The sequence below is a fragment of the Lichenostomus cassidix genome, chromosome 1Aa (genome assembly GCF_008360975.1).
Source record: "Lichenostomus cassidix isolate B80296 chromosome 1Aa, HeHo_3.0, whole genome shotgun sequence".
Lineage (NCBI taxonomy): Eukaryota > Metazoa > Chordata > Aves > Passeriformes > Meliphagidae > Lichenostomus > Lichenostomus cassidix.
Window position 1 is genome coordinate 12,870,772 of NC_139480.1, and position 22,384 is coordinate 12,893,155.

The 22,384-nt window shown below is 37.9% G+C and overlaps 1 protein-coding gene across 3 annotated transcripts in view; it reads left to right on the forward strand.

Annotated features, from left to right (window-relative positions):
• The first annotated feature begins 63 nt into the window (after window positions 1-63).
• The window catches only part of KMT2E (lysine methyltransferase 2E (inactive)), a 56,934-nt gene continuing 34,613 nt past the window's right edge, over window positions 64-22,384 (forward strand). The window contains exons 1-3 of one of the 3 annotated variants that reach the window (XM_085040436.1): window positions 64-396; window positions 8,926-8,982; window positions 18,392-18,576. In XM_085040436.1, coding sequence (XP_084896562.1) covers window positions 18,506-18,576 — 71 coding nt within the window. In that variant the 5' untranslated portion in view covers window positions 64-396; window positions 8,926-8,982; window positions 18,392-18,505. The remainder of the gene's footprint in view (window positions 397-8,925; window positions 8,983-18,391; window positions 18,577-22,384) is intronic. The other 2 variants (XM_085040427.1, XM_085040441.1) reach the window with 2 other exon arrangements.

Genomic DNA, 22,384 nt, shown 5'->3' on the forward strand with positions numbered 1-22,384 from the left:
ACCCTGCCCCTGTCAGGCGGGGCGGGTGAGCCCCGTGCAGGGGGAGGGAGGGGAGAGCCGACGCCATTTTCCCAGAGAGAGGCAGTGACATAGAAGGGAGCGTAGGAGGCTGGAGGGAGGGAGGCACGGGAGCAGCGGCGGCAGCAGCGGGGATTGTACACAGGTCCCAGGGCAAAGGCGCCTTTGAGCTGGTCCCTGTAGGGTTCTGCGCACTGAGCCAGGTTTGGGGGGAGGGGGGGTCTCCTCTTTCCCTTTTCTTTCTTTTACTAGCGCCTACTGAGGGCTGAGTCCTGCCTAGGGTAGGGATATCCGCAGTGGGGCTGTTGCATTGTTTTGGCTGTTATAGAGAAGGGGCTCAGCTGAGGGGTCCTGCTGCCTGGCCTGTGACCATTACAGGTGAGTCTTTGGTTATAACCAGCATATTCTGGTGTGGGTGCTTTGGGGGAGGGGGGGGGGGTTGGGAAAAGGGAATGAAATGCGACGGGAGCGTCTCATTACCTTCTGTGCGAGTATAACTCCTTTCCACCCTGAAATGTGTTTAGTTTCTGTTTAAGTTGCCTTGAATTTGCTTTTCCTTTTGTGGGGTTTGGTTAAAAAATGGCAGGCTGTCGCTATATCTTATGAATATGGCGGGTTACTGTAACTGGAGCAGCTGAGGAGAATTTTTTGGCAGTTACACCAGATTTATGCATTATGCTCGGAAAATGAGCCAGAAGGAGCTATTATGTGACAACATAGGCTTCCTTGGGCTGGCGGTTTTCAGAACGGGTTTGTGCGTTATTGGGACTGCGTATTGAGTTTTACGAAGCTTGGGGAAGCCTATTCTTTTCCTCCATCCTGTATATTTTTGCTTTGTGGTACTAAAATGGCTTGTTACAGGCCTAATCTCTTTGCCTTCCACACCCCCGCCTCCCTGCCTGCCTCCGTGTTAATATCTCCGCTTCGTGGTGTAACCTGGACAAACGGAGAGCTGTCCCCAGGAGTTTCTGTGCCAATTTAAAAGGGATCATTCTCCCCACCCCCTTTCTCGAGGCTGTGAGTAGTTAGACTGGTGCACCCCTTTCTTGCTTTAGTTCCTGCAGCCAGTGTTCGTGTTCCCTGGGTGGCATATTTCAGTCTCTTCCCTGAAGCAGTGTTGGTGGGTTAGACCCTCTTGCTGCAGACATAGGGGAGGAGAAACAAACGGCTCACTGTGTAGTACTAAATAGGGTAGAGAAACATAATATAGCCTGATTATAAAGGTCCTGTATTCCCCCATACTCGGCTGTTAGGGAATGTGCGGTGTCTGAAAGCCCTGAGGTCCCTAAAATGGTACATACTACGTGTCGTCAAAAGCAGAAGTTCAGTGCTGCATCTAGATTTAGGAATGTTTTAGTCTGTTTATTTACAGTACCTTAAAGGAATAATAATGAAGCGTTTTTGTTACTCAGGGTTCAGATCAGAGAAAAGCAAGAGATATCCATGGCAGTACTTACAATGCATGATTAATTGATTATCATCACTATACTTTTAAAGTTACTTTTAAAAAAATGTGGAGCAAATTTATTAATTTCCCTCTTTTGTCCTTTAGAGATTCTAAAAATGGCGGCCTCAGGCTGATGTTGTGGTAATCTAATCAGCTCGGGTCCTCCACACCCCATGCAGTGCGTTTGTCTGCAGCATATTAGAGCCTTACTATGTTTAAATGAAAAGGCTCTTCCCTTCAAATAACATACGAAACATCTCTTGACTTTACTGCGATTTAAAAATGCTGTGTTCCAGCTGATTAATTTTATTGGTTATGTGTGTGAAAGGCAAGTGAACGAGACCACTCTTGTCGGGGAGAAGGGGGGGTGGAAAGAGGCAACAGACTCAAGCAGCTCCTTCGAGGGGTGTGTATGTGGTGCTGTAAGGTAATATGTATGTCAGTTCGGTAAATCGGAAAAGCGCCTGTGTTTGTGATTGATACTGTACATCTGTCTGTTCTACTAACGACATAAAATCAGTAATAGGTATCAACACAAGTGGTGGATTAAGATAACTAAGACAGTCAGCTAAATTCTTTGTGGAAACACATTTGTGAACGTCATGTTCACCTTCCAGGAAATACCTTCACTGGACATCAGTGTAGTAATTCCATATATTCATAGTTTGAGAATACAGAATGAACTTAATACTTAAGGGAGTAATGCATGTGAGATTATAACCTGTTACTTTATTTAAAGGCGCGGACTTTCTTCTGCTGCCATGTAATTTTGGCCTTATATTTTTTTCTTGAATTTTTTTTTGTATTTTGCCATATAAATTGTATATGCGGTGGTACACATACAAATACTGAGGGAAGGTGGAGTTTGTAACCTCTAATTTTTTTCCTAAATGAAATATGAACCTTTTGGTATCACCACTATAAATACGTTTGAGTGGGGGGAAGGGAGGTCACAAGGATTCATTATTTGGTAGTTGGTGTAGTATATGCTGATACATACTATAGAAGCTGCAAATTGTATGTTTTAATCAGCAATAACGAAAGATAATTTTTCACCTTTTTTTAGTACCTTTCTTTAATCTTGTCCTTTAAATTAATGAGATACAAATGCCTATTCCAGTATAGCTTTAGAACCTTCTGGATTTAACAATCAGAATTGAGGTATTGAAGGGGCAAAGCTGTCTTCAATCTCTGAAGAATTTTAGTTTGGAAACCATTTAGAAGCACTGATGTGTGATTTAAGGTATACCTAAAGTTAGACAGTGAGATAGTTAGACTTCTAGGGTATCGCTAATGCATGCCTTCAGTGTGTTTTTGAGGCCAAAGGCTGAGTGGTTTTGTTAATTCTCTGGTCATGCATGCTCCCATCATGTTTATTTGTACAAATACGATTTTTTTTCCTAAACCATGTCATACTCTGTTTATTTAAAAGTACATGAAAAAGACTCTAAAGAGTATACAGGCCTTTATGGAAACCTTTTTTTATTTTTCTTCCCTCTCCTTTAGTTGAAAGCTCCTGTTCTTGAATTTTTTCTGACATTGTGACTTAGAGGGCTGTACAGTCTGCAGCTCCTCATGACCTCTGTCATGTTCTCAAGCAGACATCTGATTCACAATTAGAAGAAAGTAACTTTGTACTCTTTAAAGAAAGTGTTTGGGGGAGGGTAGTGAAATAAACCAAAAAGTACTCATTTTCAAATTTTACAGCTTATTTTATGCACTGAGAACCTCTTGGGAACTTAGAGAGATCTTCCAGAGTTTTCCTATATGAGTTTTAATGAGTCAGTTGGCCTTTGTGACTCAGTTTCTCCATTTGTAAAAACAGATCTGTGATTTGTTTTAAGGAGATGAGACTACAAAACAAATTCTACCCTTATTTTTTAACTCCATTGATGTTTTTATTTATACATTCGTAAAGAATGAGGTACCCCCCTCCACCAAAATTATTACAAACCTCTTGAAAGAGGGAAGGTTTGAAATCCAATGCATTTTTTTCGACACATTTCTGTTCCACAAACATTATGTTACAAATGCAATAGTATGGATTGGAGTTATGAAACCATTTATGTATCTTAAAGCTTTTCATATCTGAAGGAAAAATTTGCTTAACTGTCACTTAGCCTTTTGGGTGAGTATTTTTGCTGTCTGGGAAATTCCAGAGGGGAAATAATACTGACTCTTTAGACTAAATCTAGGGAAAGTTTCTCTTAGGACTAAGAAGCCTCTTCAGGTTACTTTGAGGTAATGCAGCTCCTGATTTCTCTTGGACAGTTTCAGCACGCACACTATTATAGTTCTGTTGGAAAGCAGCAGAAATACAGAAGTCAGTGTCCCACTGAAGTCTGTAGTGTTTCTCCAGTTCTGATCTTGGTTTGACTAAGGACAGTCTTAATTTTGCATGCATGCTAGTACTAATTTTAGTAAGGACTATTTGTGGGACTGAGTTAAGGAGTGGTGTATGTAATTGTGGAATCATGGTATTGTTCTAACTAGATTAATGTAAATGAAGGTTTAATGAAAGTATTTTGCTGTTGTCATGTGACAGTCTAACAAAATTTAATGGGAGGGGTATAGATGGGTGAAGATATAAAATAGAACCCAATTCAGATTTCTGCAGAGATCCTAAAGAAATGCATCTATGTTATTGGCCTCGCAACTTCCATACAAATGAGCATTTATGAATCTCTCAAAAGCAAATTTCGTTAGACTGTTTTTTCAACATGTACACTGTTGAAGTGTTTCCACTGTGCAAATGGTAGTTTTGATTTATTGCTCAGAGTGACACTTAAAGCATCTCTGAGGTGAAAAATGTTTCAGCAGATGTGAAATGTGGATTAGGAAAAACCCCCTCAATTCCATGCTTCCAAATTCTGGATTATTTAAAATACCAATTTTAGTGTGCTTTTGAATGGTGCAAGAAAGATATTTCTATCTACTTCAGTGTTCACATTTTCTTAGTAACCAAAGAATTGTACCCACAAAATCTAATCTCTTTGAGGATCCAAAATTTTGCTCATGACCTTCATGCTACAGAAGAAACCTGCTGTAGTTATGTTCAAACAAAAACTGATGTTACCTGTAAGGCATAACAAACAAGTACTTAAAGCAACCTTTTCAAGGTTTCATATACTTGCTAGGAGATATTGAGATTATTTCTATTTCCTCTTGGAAATCTTAATGTATTAATGAAACAGGCAAGATTTTAGGCTGTGTTGGTTGTTAGAAAATTTTAATAATTAAGGTTATTTGTAAGCCTTTGAAGACAGTTTTATTGCACAGAGTATATTTCTTTAGCATGCCTGACCTAAGTGGTTTTGTATCTTATTTTTCAAAATCAAAATACTGGTAAGAACTATGGTAAATGAGCGTCCATGCAAGTTACGTGTTTCAAAAGTGCATGTGAAGAATATATTATAGTAGCACGCAGATTGCATCCTGTGCAAGTAGAGTGTGTTAGTTTTGCATATTGTATTACAAGAGTGCTATCTCTTGTTTCATGTGATGGTTCATACACTGCTTAGATGGAGATGCCGTGTTGTAAAACCTAGGTGAGACTTGGAAGGGACCAGCAGTTTTGCAAATCAGGCACTTGTCAAAATAGTGGTGTTCTTAGTTTTAGAATTTAGTTTTGTTAATACTTGGATAGTGTAAATATTAAAATTTCATACTGCAGGCTCAGGTTAAGGAAAGCTTTTTTTATTTTATTCTCATTTATAGATGCATTTTTTGTATTTTATACCATCTAGGTAATCATTCACTTTTATATCTTCTTTGCAAAAATAAATTGCTATCAAGTTCAAACACGAGATGATAAGACTGAATTTTAATGACATTACTGTACTTTATATTGCAACTTCAGAAGGAAGATGTATAATCTGTTGTTGGCCCCCTTATCATGGAATGGTGTGAGTTGGAAGGGACCTTCAAAATCATCTTGTTGCAATGCCCTTGCCATGGGCAGTGACACTTCCACGAGACCAGGCTGCTTAAAGCCTCATCCAGTCTGGCCTTGACCTTCCAGGAATGGGACATGCACTATTTGCCTGGGCAACCTGTTTCTATTGACTTAGCACCCCCACAGTAAAGAATTTCTTCCTGCCATCTAATCTAAATATCTCATATTTTCGTTGAAAACTGTCGCCCCCCCCACCTTGTCCTATCACCATCTACTCGTGTAAAAAGTCACTCTCTATTTTTTTTATAAGCCCCCTCTGGGAAAGGCTTCATTAAGGTGTTCTGGAACCTTCTCTTCTCCAAGCTGAATAACCCCTGTTCTCTCTCCCTGTCTTGGAGAGGTGCTCAGGCCTCTGGATTATTTTTGTCACCTCCTCTGGTTCTCCTCTAACAGGTCCACTTCTTTCTTGTGTTGCAGACCCCAGAGCTTGACAAAGAGCTCCTGGTGGGATTTCTTGAGAGCAGAGTAGAGGGGCAGAATCACCTCCCTTGAACTGCTGCCCACACTGCTTTTGATGCAGCCCAGGGCATGGTTGGCTTTTTGGGCTGGGAGCAAACACTGCCGAGTTGTGTCGTTCTTCTCATCAGCCAGCTCCTCCAAGCCTTTGTCCTCCTCAGGGCTGTTCTCCACCCATTTTCTGCCCAGCCTGTACTTGTGCTTCAGATTGCCCTGACACAGGTGCAGCACCTTGCACTCAGCTGTGTTGAGCTTCGTGAGGTTGACACAGACCCACCTCTCAAGCCTGTCAGGGTCCCTCTGGATGATAACCCTTCTCTCCAGAGTGCTGGCCACACCACAGAGCTTCACGTCATTGGCAGACTTGCTGAGACTGTGTTTTAATCCATGTCACCAACAAAGATTTTAAATAGCTGTGGTCCCAATATCAGTTCCTGAGGAGTGCCAGTCATCACTTGTCTCTACTTTGACATTGAGCTTGACAGCTTGCAGGTCTTACAAGTGCAACCATGCAGCCAGTTCCTTATCCACCAAACGGTCCATCCGTCACATTCGCGTTTCCATTTCAGAGTTAAGGATGTTGTGCAGAACAGTTATTTATCAGTCACAGAAACTGATGAAACTAATAGCCTGTATTTGACAGCTGAGAATTTAAAATTGTATAGAGGATGGTAGATTTGGTCTCTTACCGTGAGGAGTTCTGAATATTTAAATTTGTTTGCTGTTCATTACTCTTTAACTCTTCCAAATTGATGGGGCTAAAGATAATTTTTAACAGTCAGTGATGCTCTTGGCTTACCTAAGTAGAGAGAGGGACCTAACTTCTAATTAGAATGGTTATAATGGGGCTGAGTTGAAAACTGCATTATAAAACAGATGATATTCCAAGTCGAGACAGAAACTTTTCCAGTAAGGACTGGAAGACTGGAGAATTACAGCAACTTGTATGTAGCTTTTGAGGAAGGTACAGAGTGATTACATGTCTCCTTTCGTTTCCAACCCTATCATTCTAGAACTGTGAAAGAAACATGAATACTTTATATATAATTGGTAAACAATACAGTAGTTATTTTACTGGTGGTAAGAGTAAAGTTTCTCCCTCAAGTGCCTTACCAAGTACTTTTGCTGATTATTTTTTTTTCTTTTGCTTAGGGTAGGAACATTTGATGTGTGCTTTTTAGTATTTTTAATCTTATGCAAGATTTTTATGAATGACTGTGTTGTGGGGTTCTTTTAAATGTTTGTTATCTGTCTTACTTTCCAATCACATCTTTTGTGCTGAAAGACAAATAAAAGCCAAACACTGCATCTTTTGGTCCCCTTCTGTGTGGCAGTAGTAGTGAAAATTAAAATCTGTGTATTGAGCTTTCGTTGCTGGGCAGAATTTCTTTGTGCTTATTTAAATATTAGGTATTTTGTATCTCTGTTACTACAACTGAAAATACATACTGAAACCTCCATTGAAAACACAAAGCTATAGAGTTAAAATGCATGGAACCTACATTTCTTAACCCAAATAATACCGTTTTGAAGGATAATTGCAATTGAAAATAAATTGGGATTTGTCTTCTTGAAAGTAGGAAGGATCTTTTGATCTTCCACTTCTGTATTTTTTGTGTGTCCTTGAACATGTAGTCCCCCCATCTGTTCCCTCATTCTTTCTTGCCAGTATCCTCCTCAAGTTTTTGTAAAGAATGTTGAAATTCTGCCAAGTTGTTACCAAAAAATATAGTCCAGGTTGAACTGTGGTTAAAATTACGCAGAGGAGTTCTTCTAACTGCCAGAAAGAATAAAAAGTTTGTGTTTAAAAGAATGTGACTTTCTGACTTGCTTGGGTTTAGATTCTTAGGTATAAGCGTAGCAGTTAGGTGAATTTCTGCAAATTGTAATGAGTAATAAGTGGAAGTAGTTTTGAGCTGTTTAGGTAAATCAAATGCCACAGATAAAAAAGAGGAGCTAGTTTTTGGAATGTACATAAGTGAAAACATATCGAAACAAAAATATGCTTAGCTGAAGTGTCAGGCTTGAAATAAGTCTAAAGAATGTACTGCTTCTGTAGTAGGTAGCTAATAATTGCAGTAGACTCCCAAGTCTTATTAAGCAGCATAGAAAAATTAATCAGTTTATTTGATAAAAAGCCAGCAAAAGTTTCATTGTGTTGAAGGCAGTACCAATTTTTAGCCACATATTTTTCCTCTCCAAAATCTGTGCTTCTTGGAGGAATATTGGTGACTGAATCCCCATGAAGTATATTTAATTAAGTAATTTTACATTTAATGAAAAATAAATAGACTTACCCCTTACAGTGGTAGATGTGAATTAGAGTATTCTTATGGAATGTGGATCATATATACTTGCAGAAAGTCTTTATATTTTAGGATGTTTGTCAGGAGTAATAGCAGGCAGTAACAGATGTATGTTTTCTTGGAGAGTAATTGCTAAGTTACATACAGCTTTTTATCATTTTGTGCTAGATGGCGAAATAAACATTTATAGTGAAGTAGCTGATGCAAAAAATTACATAAAGCCAAGGTACTTTTACTGGGAAACTGCTTTATTTGTGTTTTTAGCGTTTGAATTTTTCTTGAAAGGCATTCTACGTTTCTCAGTGATTCACTATAGTAGGTGAATCTTTGGTAGCTAATATATACTTCTCCAAGCAATAGGCAATATTGCTATGAAAAAATAAGTCTTCTCTTACTCCTCTTCATGTGCTATACTTGTTTTGTATTTTGCAATTCATTGACTCTCCATCTCAAATAATTGATAGTTTTTGAATGGCTAGGCCTTTTTTGGTGTGATTTATTTTTAGAAGTATAGCAGGTGTTTAGTAAACTTAAAGACATCAAGCAGTTGTCAGTTAATTTTCAATCTTGGGTGTTGAGTTCTGCAGATAAAAAACCTAAAATCTGTAAGCATGGTGTTTTTTAGTGTATTTCTGCTTACTGCTTCTTTAATAGATTTCTCTTCAACAAACTAATTCTTACTCTTTCTGTTACTGCTTTTACCTTTATTTCCTTTCTACCACTCATTCTTTTTCTCTTCCTAGTCCCATATTTTGTCTAACTTCTACTGAGAGAAGAAAAGGAGTGAAGAGAGAGAAGAGGTAAGGGCGAATCTTCATGTTTTAAGGGACTGGCATAAATATTTGTGGAAGAGACCTTGCCTTCTGTCACAGGAATAAGCAAGAGCAGCACTGTTGGACCAGATAGTAAAGGAAAATAGCTTACGTCCAGTGGAAAGCAGCTTTGCTGTATAGCAGAGACTTGGCTAAACTAGGAGACTGACTCTTGGTTTATACTTAAAAGCGTGGCTTGCTGTGTGCAGACTCGGGTCTGTGTAATGCATGTTAAGACCTGTGTACTGATGGAAACCTTGTTCCATGATGGAAACTCAAGGTTTTTATGCATAAATCTTGGATACCATGAAGAAGGCAGCAGTTTTTGTTTTAGATACTAAACTGACCAATTCGTCAAGTTTGGCTGTCGTTCCAAACATAACCACGGTCTTTGCTGAATGTAAAATGGTGTGTTTGTCTGAGGATGCTCATAAGCTGAAACAGGTTGCCCAGAGAAATTGTAGATGCCTCTTTACTGGAAGTTTTGAAGGGCTAGGTTGGATAGGAACCCTGAACAGCCTGGTAGCAGAAGGTGTCCCTGCCCATGGCAGGGAAAGGATGTTGAAACTGGGTGATCTTTCAGGTCTCTTACAACCAAAGCCATTCTCTGATTCTGTGCTAGTCAATCATGCTTATTGGCACTATTTAAAAAGCAAAGTTGGAGGAGTCATCTTGCTTTGTAGTTGGTTGTAGTGGCAATGTTTCTTAATTAAGTTGGTCTAATGATCAGGCGTCAGTACAACCAATAATGTAATAAAACAAAACTTGGTAGGGCTAGGAGCTTAGTACCCTCAAGCTCTCTGAAGTTTACTGAAAATCCAAAAGGGAATGGGGGCAGTTGTGAGCAGCGTCCTGCAAGAAACAGAGAGAGGAAGCATAATGATTTTAGCCATTATCTGTTATATAACTTCAAACCAGCCGTAGAAGGTACTTTTTTGGGTTTTTTGGCTGTCTGACAGAGCACATGAGAAGGTTACATGGACATGAGTACTGACAGCGTGTAGGTGACCCTGGACTCTAGAGGAGGTTATCGAGGGGCTTGTGAGTGTGGCTAGAAGCAGTTAGTATTGTGATGAGGAGGAGGATACTGCTGAGAGGGATATAGAGAACATGAAATTAGTGGGAATGTTTGAGCACATGCTACAAATACCAGATTTCTTTTAGAACAAGTTGTTTCTTCCGTATGATTTGCAAGAGTTGATCATTAATAGGTCTTAATTTGTATGTTGGAGTGTCCCTACTATGTCTTTTTTTTCCTACTGTGCTTTCTTTTTGGCTTAGCCCAAATTAGAAGTAAGCTGCTAATTTACCTGTTAGGTTACCATAGAAAGTAGTAAAGGTCTGAATTTGGGCTCTCAGTTGTTTCTAAGCCTGCAGAGTTGTTACTGCAGCTGCAGTGGTGTAACATCTGGAAGTTGAATATCCATCCTAATCTTTTTGGAAAATCTATACAGTTACGGAGCATGTTAGGGGAAACAGAAAACTTCATTATATGTAAGGTTGGTCATTTATTCATGTATTCTGCTTCTAGGTCTGAGTAAAGATGTGTTACCTCCAGAGAAACAGACAGCAAAGAATAAATATTGATTACTTTAAACAGCTCTTCATACATTTATTTATGCTATGTGTATACTGCATATTTTTTCCATATTTGTATGTTGATACATGTATATACATGTGTCCAGTGTAGTTCACTATTTTTAGGCTATCTAAAGTATACCATTAAAATGCCAGTTTCTCTTGCTAGTTTTGAAAATAACGTAATTCTTGTTAGACATGTATGCTCAGAGTAGTAGTAGAAAGCAGCAATTTAGAAAAGTGTGATTTTATTTAATAAAATCTTCTTAAAATCTTCTCTCTTAATCATTTCCCAATTCAAAGTTAAGAAAACCTGAAACAAAACAAAGAAACCCAACAAACAAAGAAACAGAACCCGACACACATACACACACACACACACACCTCCCAAACCAAAAACAAAAAAATTCCAAAGTGGGGCAAACCATGTAGGTAGTAAAGCTTAGTTTGTTGGCTTTGTGACAGTTCAGCTCATTAGTTTCCACACTGTTTGTGGACTCTGGCAAACTATTGATAGTTGCATTTTTACTTAGATTTCACCTGTATATATTGTGCTAGGGCACAGGTGTATCAACTTTCCTTAGGTCCATTCTTGTGGATTTCTTGCGGTCAAGGGTGGTTCCCATGACCATAGGTTAAAATTATTGGCCTGTAAATCTGAAGGAAAGTATGACAAGAATTGCTTTTGCTCATTGCAAAATGTGTGTACACATATGATGTAATTGGAGGGAGGAGGAGAATGTTTAGATGGCATTCTCAATAAATGCAACTTACATGTAGAAGATGCATGCTGAGGTAATAAAATACAGTAAAACAGAGTACTACCTTTTGGTCATCTATTACCTGAGATGACTTTGTGTAAACAACTGACGGTAAGATATGCAGGAGTCAGCTGAGGTCTGAAAGCAGTAATACAATCTTGGAAATCTTTGCATCTTGCCTGAAAGACCTTACTGATACGGGAAACAGTAATTAGTTTTGTAGTGATCCTTTGTAACTTTGGAGCCAGCCTTGACTCGCAGTAGTGTGGATTTTCTACTGGGAGCAAATGGAAGTTAGAATTGTGGTTTGGGCCTAGTGCTGTAGAATGCTTTTACATTCAAATTGACTTGAAGCTACAACGAGGTTAGCATTGTGTGCTGGTAAAACTGAAAGGTTTTGCTTGACTCAAGACTGTCATACAGGTAGATCATGTGTTTTAATGCTGATGTATTTTTATCTCTAAATCTTGTAACTTGTCTACCCTTTCTGTTCTTCCTTGGTTAGTGCTTGAGTGGAAAATTGACTGTTTCAGTAATTTCATGTGTTGCTTCAAGTTAATTGCCTTAAGATTGGTACACATCTCATGAGAATGAGCCTTTATATATACTGTGTGTATTCTGATACTTAATGCTGCTCCAGGAAATGGTTACTAATTTCTTGCCTGGATCTAAAGGTGTGAGGCAAGGGGTTTACCAGTACTCTTAGTTTAGCAAAACAGAGCCTCTTCAGTACTTGTGTTCAGGGAAAATAAGCTTTGCTTAAACAGGAGGTGAAGTGCCCATTGCTGGGTAAGTTGGGAAACAAGGTAACTTTTTAGGTGTTCCGGAGCACAGTTATTCTTGGCCATTTCAGTTGCTCAACTTAATACATAAGGGTAAAATACCACTTTGACCTTTTACATCTATTTTGATATGTATTTAAAGTTATATAATTTTGCTTTTAAGGAAAGACTGTTGTCATGTTGTAGATAGGTTAGAAAGTTTTGATTAATTTTCCTTCAACTCTAGTTATGTGGTTTTTGTATATGGACAAGTAGTCTGGAAAATACAGACTAGACAATATAGAGATGGTAATTAGGTTAGTATATTAGTATTTCTGTTGTGACAGTAGTTAAGGACCTTAAGATGAAAGAATTTTATGTGTCAATATTAAATCTAAATAATTATTTATCTTGAACCAGCTCTGTTTTCTCTGATGAAATACTCAGCCTAATTATGGGCTAATTAGAATTAGATTTTCTCCTTAAACCTCTGTGTTTAGGGAGATCCAGACAGTTCTCTTTGCAGAGGCAGTCTGTGATGAAATTTCCCAAATCTTGAAGCATCTAAACTAATAACTATTTTCTCTATCTTATAGTTGTTGATGGGTGGTGACTGATAACTGCAATTGGCAAAAAAAAATTGAAGAACTTTACATGTATATTGAAGTCATAAAACTACAAAAAACTTAGTATTTTTGTAATGCCTAGTGATGTGAGAAACTTGTTCTGATTTAGCAATCAAGTTAGTGTGCGTGGGAGAATTCTTAGATTTGAGCTAGGATGTAATTTAATTGTAAGCTTAATTCATGATTTCACTGATGTCCCTTTATAAATTAGAAAACAAATGTTATATTTCAAGCTGCTTTGAATTCTCTTCCTAAGTTCTATAGTGAATGTATTTTTTGTAACTTTTGTATGCTTTTTGGTTTTTATATTTGTCACATGACACCAGAATCTGAAAATTGATTCATGGGAAAGGAAAAACAAGGAACCAGTGACTCTATGTAAAAAGCTGTCAGAGGTGCAAAATACTATATTGTAATAAATAATATTCCTATAACTATCCTGATATATTAATATCTCTTTACGAATTTTTTTATGTTTAAGACAAGTTGTTACTAGTGTTGCCACCTCTTGTCATTGGTTTTTATGAAAAGGTTTGTATCTGTGCATCTAGATGAGAGCTTTAGTATTCCTAGACATACAGCACAGGGTCTGGCAGGTTTAAAACTAGTGGTGTAATTTCAGGAGATCACCCATTTGCCTTCTGATTCAAGAGCTGAGCTGTCTATATATGGGTGTTTTTCCTCTTCTGTGTACCAGTGGAAAAGTTAAGTTTTTTCTTCTGATGTGACACTAGTGATCTTAGCAGGACATTACAGAAAGGAAACATGTGGTCTTTGTTAAACCACAGAATACTGTTGTGTAAGTGAAATACTTCAGGGATAATATGTAAGTTATTTTCTGTTCTTTAATGGGTAAATTATGTTCTCTGTACTAAGTCACACAGATTAATATTTTGGAATGTATTATGCTATTATACTTCTGTTAGAGTACAATTAAATTAAAAAGAAAGAGTTCCAGTGTCATGAAGTGGGTCTTAATAAGTATGGTGAGGGTTCAAATATTTTAAGACTTGATATGTCTGTTGAGTCAAAAAGCTCCTGTGTATGCTCTAGAGACAACAAGAAGTGCCATTGAAAGTGTAAACCAGTATGAATGAGTAGTGAAGTGTGATGGGTGTGAAGAGGTTGATCTTGCATAAGATGAATGTTTTAACCAGATTGAACAGAAATCTGTTTGGGTTTTAAGATGAAAATTTTATTATTAAGGCAAGATAAACCTTTTTACTGCAGCTAAATAAAAGCAAAATTTATTTGAATAATGAATGGATTTTTATGCAATAAAGCTGTAGTGTGATTATGAGGAAATATGGTGAATCTAAGAAATTGCCAAAATTCTTTCAGAGCTGAGAGTGTACTATCACTAATAGAGTGGAGTATAACAAAATTGGAGGTTCTCTGCTATTGTTAATTAAGGTACAGTAGATGAGCCACTGTGCCCAGTAACAAGCTGATCAATGAACTTTGGATTAGCAGTTTTTATATAGTGGCTTTTAACTCTGTGACCCTGAAATGAACTGAACAAACCAGCATGGTTTTCCTGTCTTTCAAATTCATGTATTGCTTGAAGAAAGGGTTTCTTAAACAGTAGGTTGTGGAAATGAATATACCTATGAAAACAGTTTCTTAAAGGCCATCGATGACAGACTGTCAAGAGTTCTGAAAGAATAATTACTTGAAATAGATGGATACTTGCAGAAATTGAAAAGTACCAAATCATGACAGCAGATAGTATTTTATGACTCATTTAAAATATCAGGCTTCAAAGGATAAGCAATCTCTGCATAGATAAAATTCCCCAGTGGTTGTGTTCTTTCTGAACTTATAAAAATACTAGGAATATTAGTATGTCATGCCAATGATTCTGTTTTTGACATGGCAGAAAATAATTATTTTCCATCATCCCAAATTTGACATCACTGTGGTGATCATAATTGGATGGCCTATATGTAAGGTCACAGTTTTGTTCAATAAGTGGGTGTAGTGTTATTAATTTATACTAGATCTCTCCCCACTCCCATTACTCCCATTTGTTGAGGATGGCTACTCGTAAATAATGAGCAATATTTGTTTGAATTAACTTGGCTGTGTAGCTATTGCAAGGCAGTGACTGCTTCCATTCTTCCATACTTAACTAGAGGCAGAGGAAAAGCATTAGAGGGTTTTGTGTGTGTGATAAAGAATGTGGTAAAAAACAGTGAGTTAGTACTGCAATCATGTTCCACTTCCTTGTAGATGAAACAACATCTGTTTAATGCTCTTCAGGCAAAAACATCTTGATTCCTGAAACTTCTGATTTTATTCAGTGTAGATTAGACTATTAGAATTTTTGACTGAATTCTGACAAAACTGTATTTGGATAGCTTGCCATAGGTAGGAAGTTTGTCTTGGCTGTGTCCCACCTCCCTTTTTCAGTTGGGTTTTTTTTCGTTGTTTTTGTTGGTGTGTCTTTTTAGCAAGAATGGTGATGTATTTGCTTTGTCAGAGATTGTCATTAATTGGGACCTGCATTAGCCATCCATTTTCAATCTATACATAGCTCTACAGGTGTGTTCTTTTTCTGCATTGCATTAAAAAAAAAACTGAAATACCACTTGATTATCAGATTTGGTAATTAAATCTTCCTATGTTGACAGTGGAAGTCGCTTGAATATATGATGATTGCGTAACATCAGTTGTTTTATGTAAGTTTGGAGATGTCACAGCCCATGACACAGCTGTCTAAGCATGTTCTTTGCTTCCATCTGTCTCTGGGGTGTTTTTGCCTGCATTATTCTTCAGCTGCTCATCTACCTGGTTAGGAGTCTTTAAAGAAAATGCTATTAAGAGAAACCACACCACCATCAAAATCAAGCTTAAGTGCAAGAAACACCTAAGTGAGGATCTTGATCCCAAGCAGTGATGTCTGATAAGGCTTTTAGACCTACGTTGAACCACTAAAACAGTTTTTTTTTTTAGAATTACCTAATAACAAGCATAAAATAAAAACTCCATTCTGCTAATGATTTGTTAGCATAGGTCACACTGCAGGGAGTACTGGAACAGCCCTTAGCCCTGGGGTAGCTGATATATCTGGATTTTAAAAACTCATGATTTCCTTTTGGTTATTGGGTAATTTTTTTACTTTTTCAGAAGATGGGAACTACATGGTGAGTTGATGTTTCCTGTAAGTTGTAGGTGCAGCTGTTCATAGTTGTGCCCTACAAGAAGAATTACCTGTATGGTGGCAAAATGAGTGCTCGTTTAAACAGTTAGAAGGACTTACATTTTTTTTTCCATGCCTTCTACTGAAAATACTCTATACCTGCTTTTGGTTTTAACATGTTTTTCATTCTACTTACTCTTGAAAATAGTGTGTTTTTTCTTGATTTTATACACGGCTAGTTATACAGTGTGTTATTTGTGGTATTTAGTAAGAAAATGCTCAGTGTTTTAATTAAGGAAAGCAAAATAGTCCAATGGCTACTTGGCCTGATAGCTTTCCAGTTCATTGTATTTGGTGTCTTAAGTAATAGCACCAAAACACATCTTTTGCTGTCTAGAAGGAGAATGAACTGTAGGTTTAGGCACTCAAACATCTTGGCATGTTCTTAGGTTAATTGCCAAACTTCAGTAGTATTACAGAATTTAGGAAGTTAGATGAAGACTTGCTGCCATCTCATGCTTCTGAGATGTCATGTACGTGCGCCACTGTCATCCTGAAGGTGCCAACCTAATCAATAAAATAAAACAATTCAGATTTAATTGCACAGTGCTTGTCTGATGTCCATTTTGCACTGGGGGCTTGTGGTTTTTTGTCAGTGTAGTGTTTGGCAAGGATAAGATGTTAAAATGAAGTTCAACCAGGGTAAGTGTTGGGTTCTGCACCTGGGATGGGGCAGCCCTGGGTGTACAGACAGACTGGGGAATGAGATGCTGTAAAGCAGTGCCATGGAAAGGGACTTGGGGGTTCTGGACAATCGAAAGTTGAACATGAATCAGCAGTGCCCTGGCAGCCAGGAAGGCCAAGTGTGTCCTGGGGGCATCAGGCACAGCATCGCCAGCTAGACAAGGGAGGGGATTGTCCTGCTCTGCTTTGCAGTGGAGCGGTCTTACTTCGAGTGCTGGCGGCAGTTTTGGTGCCACAATGCGAGAAAGACATTAAACGGTTAGAGGGTGTCCAAAGGAGGGCAGCAAGGATGATGAACAGACTTGAGGAGAAGCTGTATGAGGAACAGGTGAGGTCACTTTTTCTGTTAATCCTGGAGGACACTAAGGGGAGACCTCATTGCAGTTACAACTTCCTTGTGAGAGGAAGAGGAGGAGGAGACACTGTTCTCTTCCCTGTGGTGACTCAGGGACGGGACCCGAGGGAATGGCCTGAAGCTGCATCAGGGGAGGTTTAGGTTGGATATTAGAAAAAGGTTCTTCCCCCAGAGGGATCTGATTGGGCACTGGAACAGCCTCCTCAGGGAAGTAATCACAGCACCAGCCTGGCAGAGTTCAAGAAGTGTTTGGACAACACTCTTAGGCAAATGGTGTGACTCTTGGGAACTGTGCTGTGCGGGGCCAGGAGTTGGGCTTGATGGTCCTGGTGAGTTCCTTCCAACTTTGCAGATTCCGTGGTTCTGTGAAAATGTCGATCACAAAATTGTTGTGCTTTTGTAGACATCAGCTAAGATACAAGATTTTGTGGTATGAGAGGAGTGTACTTACCAGGCACAGTATGTACTTCATTGCAAAGTGGTCTGTGGTCTTGCAATTTTGACATTTTGGAAAGAGTTTACAGTTATTTGTTATGTAAGTAGTAAAGATATTTGGGCTATTTTATTTAAATTACCTGGTCACATGTGTAAAACCTTGTCTGTATTAGTGCATAAAAGTGCATTAGTTTACTAATGTCTGAATAGCTGAGAGCTGTATACATCTCCTCTGTACTTGGTAGGGTGTTCTGCCCTGTGCAGTAAGGGAAGTGGGAGTCTGGTAGTAACTGGCATACAGGTCAGATCCTGCGTTCACTCGTGTGAGTCAAGCAGATTGTAGTTCGCTCTACAGTTAAAAACTACCACTGATTATTTTTACTACTTAAAAAAAATCACTTCGAAAAGTGGCAGTAAATGGGTATAATACCTTCTAATGGTGGTTTATTGAAATGGAAAATGTTTCCTATCATTATTGTGAATTGTTAGAATGATTTTGCTTTTAAAAAATACTAAACAGTAGTTAAGGCATTAATTTTTTTTTTTTTTTTTGAGTGCCAAACAAAAGTGAACAGTGCTGTCTAAGACCTACTTGCAAATTCTCTAACTAGGTTTCTGTTCAAAGGTACAGCAGCTAGGCTTTGACAACACACAGCAGTAAGCAAAAGTATTTCATATTCAGTAAATCTGCCATGAAGTGACTCTCTGGCACTTCCCTGATTGTGCTGGGGTTTTTAATCATAAATTTGAATGATTGTCCATTTGTAGCATTTTTAATTTCAGGTGAAGATCATCCCACTTTTTAAAGAAGTTTATTTGCAATTAACTTCTAGAGAAGACTGAATGTTTGTCTTTACTTTTGCTTGTGTAAAATAAAATCAAATAATTGTGACAGATATAAGTAGCAATTTTTTTATTAAAAGAAATATGTGATGTGAAATTGCCTGGGTTTAAAATGAACTTAGTCTTTTGCTGTTTTGTTTTGTTTTGAACAGGGTTTGTGGATGCACTTAGATGTTTGCAATGAGCACTGTGGCTGGCATGCCCCAGTGTTTTGGATACCAATGCATAGGACTCCGTAGTAATCGAATTTATCAGAAACGAACGTCATGAGCATAGTGATCCCATTGGGGGTTGACACAGCAGATACTTCTTATTTGGAAATGGCTGCAGGCTCAGAGTAAGTATGTGAACATAATTTGTAAGTTTTCTTACTTATTTTTTAAATTACTTTTATTTTTTCCTTTGTGAATGTTTTTTTGAATACAGTTGGAAAAAAATGAGAAGTTTCCTTAGTTCCATTAAATCTTTACTTAAATTAGTAACTGTCACTTTATTCTTCTGTCACCTTCTACTTCAGGGGGAACAAAGGAGAGAAGCTAAATGTTTCTACAAATGCATATTTTTCTTGCTTATCAGACTGAGAAATAAAGATGCTGCTTGGTTTACTTTTCATGCTTAAAATATTTTACCATTTCATGTTCATTTTTAACTACCTGTAGAAAATATTTCTGATTTTGCACATTGGAAAGGTAAATTAATTTGGTGTGTTAAACTGCAAGAAAATGGTAGTAATGAAGACAAGGGTGCATTTCTTTATGAAAATTGAAGGCCTAGCTTTAACAGCTAATACCATGTCTTCAGATAGTTATCTCTAATTGGAAAGCTAGTAGAAAAGAATTCATTTAGTAACTGTGTGTAAAGGGTTACAAAGAGCCAGTGAAATCACGCATTCAATAACCTGGCTTTGCAAGAAATAAATGCAGTGAGTTTCTGGGTTTTTGGGAACGGGAAGGGTGGCTTGTGGGGTTTTTTTGTTGGTTTGTTTTTAGGGGGGAGTGGGATGGTGGTGGTGTGCATGTGTGGGTTTTTGTGTTGTGGTTATTTTCTGGTTTTTTTCCCCTAAGTCTCCTGTACAGTATTGATGGGCTAAGGTTTAGGTATTGTTGATCTCTGACTGGATACTTTTCTCATCAAACAAACATCTTTCCATGTGTGTAGCATCAACGTCACTGTAAAATGTTTAAGAAGCAAGTGGTTTTCCTTCCAAACGTGGAAGGAAAGTTTGAGCAGGACTCTAGAACAGCTTTTTAAAGGGATGTTTCTCTGCCGTGCTTCTAGTTATGTGTGAGGCTATTCTAGGTTTGTGCTATTTCTTTGAAGAGAGCCAAGAATTTGCAATTCAAAGCTTTTTGTTACATTAATTTTTTTAAATTGTTTTATCGCTTCATATCATGAACACCATTTACCTTCGTGCAGAAAATTTTTTAACTTCAGCAAACCATTTACAGCTCTTTTCATTATCTTTTCCTGTGCTTTTATGTTTGGAGAGGGTCATGATTCCTGAGGTTGCTGACATTCCTTGCAGACACAGCATGTCATGCTGAAATTAAAATAAATAAATATAGTTGTCAGTATAAACAAGATAGAGTTCACAGTCTGTTATTTGCTTGATTCTGAGGCAGAGCGACCCAGTTAGGAGCTGCTTTTCTTCAGATGTTAAGTGGCTGTTACCAGTTAGATTAATTCTTGCCATCTCTGCCATGCTCATGCTGAAATATGTGTAGTTGCATGATTGTTGTACGCTGATTCAAAAGCCATGTCACTGTCACAAGAAGTGTGACACAAAGGTGTGTCCCTAACCTACCAGTTTACACAGTTGTAAACCTTTAATATAATCATCTGTGTGATTTATTTTTTTGTTCTTATACATTTTCTTCCACAGTGTAGCATGCTGGATATAGAGTGTATTAATAACACTCATAGATGGTCTTTGGGCAAGTTCTGGGGTTTTCCCAGGAGGGAGGAGCTGGAATTTTTCCACTGTGACTGGCAGCTCTGATATTGCTTCATCAGTTGCTGAAGCATGAGCAAACACAAGAATGGGGGAGTGGTAAACTTGATTATGCAGGAGATGGAGCTTAGGAAAAAGCTCTTTGTGTGGTGCAGTCTCTTAGTGCTGAAAGATTTTTCCTTATGCTTCAAACCAAGGCATAAGCCTATTTAAAAAGGGGATAGTTTATATGATTAATAGTTCCACATACTATTTTAATAATTGCATCAAATAGCTGTGTGTGGAATAATCTACCAAGAGGTTTAAACATCTTAAATGTCTGAAATACTGTTTTTTACGTTACATGTACTTAAACGGGGTCTCCAGATAGATCTTAGTGCCATCGTAGTCAAAACACACAAACTGTGCCTGAACTTGTAGATCTTACTAAAGATGAGTGTGTGTGACTTCTACGTGGTAAGGACCTTGGAACAGTGTGCAGAGCACTTTTGAAGGTTCAAAATGCGCTTCCTGGCTTCAGACAGTGCTAGTGTAGCTTAGAGGATAAGGTACACTTTGGGAAATGACGTTGATGATACCGCTTTTTGGTTTTAATACCTGTACTTGTTTTTTAGAGGGAAGGCCTTTATAATAAACCTCACAATCACAGTGTACAGATCACTGTATTTGAGTTGAGTATCCAGGAGAAAAGGGGCATTGGTGTAGTCTTAAGTACAGATAATATCAGGCCAGCCTGTACTTGTAGAGCCTGCTACAAGGTGCTTAGGTAGCAGAACCCACTCTTTGGTAGGGAAGCAGTCCTTCGTTCTTGTTGTCTAGGTCTTGAAGCCTGTCAAATGTGTTTGGTTAAATAAAGTGTATTGGAATAGAGACAATTGTTTCTCAAACAAAATGTATTGTATTCTTTTATCTGAGATGACCTTCAGCTAGACCCTGTTCAGGTGTCCTGGTACAAACAGAAAACAAACCTGAACTCCTTGAAAATTAGACCTATCAAACTGGATTGTGGCTGATTGATGTTGCTGAGGTTGCATTTGGGTTTTAGACATGTTTTCAGGAATTACTATTAGCTAGGTTTTCACAGCCTAAAGCTTGGATACCCCACCTGCCTTTGAACATTTTAGTTCTAGTGAGATTTTGTTTCCCCTTTGAGTATCTATAGAAATGTTGTATTTATAGAAATGGTTGATGGCCCCAAATTCTAACCGATTTTATTTCGGGTACTAGTCAAAAATGGTGGTTTGTTGTTTTGTTTTGGTTTTTTTAAAAATACTTTATTATTATTCAATGGTCAGAAACAAAACAATATTTAAAAGGAGAGGAGTGGGGGGATCACGTTTTAGAGGTGAACTGACTTTCTTTGAATTGCTGCCAGTTGATTCTCTTAATGTAAGTTAGCTGTAAGTGTGTCAGGACTGAGACACTGGTCTCGTAACTGGTCTCATGTGTTGGTTTTAATTTCTCACTATTGCCATCTGCTGGCAACATGCAGAATATTTTGTTTCCATTTTAACTACAAACAGTAGGAAATGATCCAGAACATGAATTGTTTCACTTGCAGAATAAAAAATCTGTCGAGTTGTTTTCTTTTTTTAAATACAGGCATCTTTGCGGTTTTAATTGATTAGAGAAAATACTGTATTTCTGTTTTCAGGTACAGGAATGTCTTAAATCACTGCAGCTCAAGAGCATGTCGAAAGCTTTTTTGTGGAGCATTTTGTTCCTTGTGAATATTTTGCAGAGTTTTGAATTGCTGACCACAATGCTTAAAAAATACATATGATATTTTAGCAAAATACCATGGTCAGTTTATCACAGTAATGTTTGTTTATTTAGGAAATACTATCAAAATTTTGTCAAACTTCACATATACTGTGTTGTAATACAAACATTGCAGTTTTGATGAAAACCAAAAATACCATAAATATCTTTCTTAGTTACACAGTAAGACTGGAGTTGTTTGAGGTGGAGCTGAAAAATGTGGTATAATCAGAAGGCTGACAGGCTTAGTACCTTAGTCTCTTACAGAACTGGCTAATGTTCAAAAATACAAGCGAGGAAAACATCATAGTGTTCTTGTAGATCTGAATGCTTACACTTTTTCTTTCTCAAAATTTGCTCTCTGGGATGCATGTAAGAACGCCAATGGTCAGATTAGGGGGTGTTTTTCTGTAGTACAGTAGTTAGTGCCTTG